The sequence below is a fragment of the Hemibagrus wyckioides genome, linkage group LG24 (assembly GCF_019097595.1).
Source record: "Hemibagrus wyckioides isolate EC202008001 linkage group LG24, SWU_Hwy_1.0, whole genome shotgun sequence".
Lineage (NCBI taxonomy): Eukaryota > Metazoa > Chordata > Actinopteri > Siluriformes > Bagridae > Hemibagrus > Hemibagrus wyckioides.
The window spans coordinates 10,791,490-10,793,674 of record NC_080733.1 but is presented as its reverse complement, the minus strand read 5'-3'; the positions used below and the strand labels follow the sequence as shown (position 1 = coordinate 10,793,674).

Here is a 2,185-nt window from a genome sequence, read left to right as displayed (position 1 = left end):
ATTATTGGAATGTGTACTTATAAATATGCAAAATAAATAAATACATAAATAAATAAGAATAAATAAAGTAAATGAGTGAGGGTTTAATAATGTTGTTCCTGCGAATTTTAGGAAGCTCCTTTTTAAATATACCTGAAGTGGATATATATGCTGGAAACAAAAGTATCAGAATATTTAATTCCCCTGACCTCTCTCTAATTTAGTCATGGTCAGTTCCTACCCATCAAGCAGCTCTTTCTCACAGCAGCTGCTAATCAGAGATGGTAAAGGCTATCACTTTATTCCTCTGAGCCATGTGAAGACAGCAAACTACAATATATTTGTAATGTTGTTTCTGCGTTCTCAGTGGGCTGCATAACACCCTCAGAGGAAAGTGCTATTCACCCACCTCTGCATGCATGAACTCACAGACACCTATGAATAGCTAATGTCATTGTGGGGTCCCAGCCACAGATGGCTGTGCATCATCAATATTCAAATTTGCGAACTCATCATGATAGGGAGAAGTATTTCTGTTGCACCACTTGGGAGCCCTATCTGCAATCTTTTAGCTTTCTGACCAAGTGTGTATTTGCTTTTGGAAAGAGGAAGAGTAAGAGCTACTTGATAAAAAAAAAAGAAAAAAGATTTAGAGTTAGAGCTACAGGAGGAAGTGTTAGAGTTACAGGAGGAAGAGTTCGAGCTGGAGCTACAGGAGGAAGAGTTAGAGCTGGAGCTACAGGAGGAAGAGTTAAAGCAACAGGAGGAAGAATTAAAGCGACAGGAGGAAGAGTTACAGCTACAGCTACAGGAGGAAGTGTTAGAGTTACAGGAGGAAGAGTTAGAGCTGGAGCTACAGGAGGAAGAGTTAAAGCGACAGGAGGAAGAGTTACAGCTACAGCTACAGGAGGAAGTATTAGAGTGACAGGAGGAAGAGTTAGAACGACAAGAGGAAGAGTTAGAGCTACAGTTACAGGAGGAAGAGTTAGAGCGACAGGAGGAAGAGTTAGAGTGACAGGAGGAAGAGTTAGAGCGACAGGTGGAAGAGTTAGTTACAGGAGGAAGAGTTAGAGTGACAGGAGGAAAAGAGTTAGAGCGACAGGAGGAAAAGAGTTAGAGCGACAGGAGGAAGAGTTAGTTACAGGAGGAAGAGTTAGAGTGACAGGAGGAAAAGAGTTAGAGCAACAGGAGGAAGAGTTAGAGCGACAGGAGGAAAAGAGTTAGAGCGACAGGAGGAAGAGTTAGAGCGACAGGAGGAAAAGAGTTAGAGCGACAGGAGGAAGAGTTAGAGCGACAGGAGGAAAAGAGTTAGAGCGACAGGAGGAAGAATTAGAGCGACAGGAGGAAGAGTTAGTTACAGGAGGAAGAGTTAGAGTGACAGGAGGAAAGAGTTAGAGCGACAGGAGGAAGAGTTAAAGCGACAGGAGGAAGAGTTAGAGTGACAGGAGGAAGAGTTAGAGCGACAGGAGGAAAAGAGTTAGAGTGACAGGAGGAAGAGTTAGAGCAATAAGCGGGAGAGTTAAAGTTACAGGAGGAACAGTTAGAGCTACAGGAGGATGAGTTAGAGTGACATTAGGAAGCATTAGAGTTACAGGAGGAAGAGTTAGAGCGACAGGAGGAAGAGTTAGAGCGACAGGAGGAAGAGTTAGGGCAACAGGAGGAAGAGTTAGAGTACAGGAGGAAGAGTGAGAGCGGAGGGAGTTAAAGTTAGAGTTACAGCTACAGGAGGAAGTGTTGGTGATACAGGAGGAAGAGTTAGAGAGACAGAAAGAGGAGTTAGAGTTACAGGAGGAAGAGTTAGAGTGACAGGAGGAAGAGTTAGGGCAACAGGAGGAAAAGTGAGAGCGACAGGAGTTAAAGTTAGAGTTACAGCTACAGGAGGAAGTGTTAGTGATACAGGAGGAAGAGTTAGAGCTAGAGATGTAGGAGGAAAAGTTAGAGCTAGAGCTACCGGAGGGAAAGTTAGAGTTACAGGAGGAAAAGTTAGAGTTACAGAAAGCAGTGTTACTACTGTAGAAAACACACCAGCCAGGTGATAGTGATTCATTTTACAGTAGCACCAAATGTAAATTGTTTTTATAGTTATTTGTAATAAATCAATGGATTTTTGCTTGCCAGCAAAAAACCCTTAGGGCTCCCATTTAAGGCTAGTAGTATGCACTGGATACTGGGGGACACAACTACAATTGTGTCATTTGGGCATGTG

The 2,185-nt window shown here is 43.1% G+C and overlaps 1 protein-coding gene across 1 annotated transcript; it reads left to right on the top strand.

Annotated features, from left to right (window-relative positions):
• Window positions 1-205: 205 nt before the first annotated feature.
• LOC131345364 (golgin subfamily A member 6-like protein 7) lies at window positions 206-1,821 on the top strand. The gene is given in 7 exon segments (XM_058378216.1): window positions 206-263; window positions 633-1,030; window positions 1,162-1,198; window positions 1,286-1,332; window positions 1,377-1,455; window positions 1,491-1,664; window positions 1,712-1,821. Coding segments are annotated over 7 exon segments (903 nt in total).
• The last annotated feature ends 364 nt before the right edge of the window (window positions 1,822-2,185 follow it).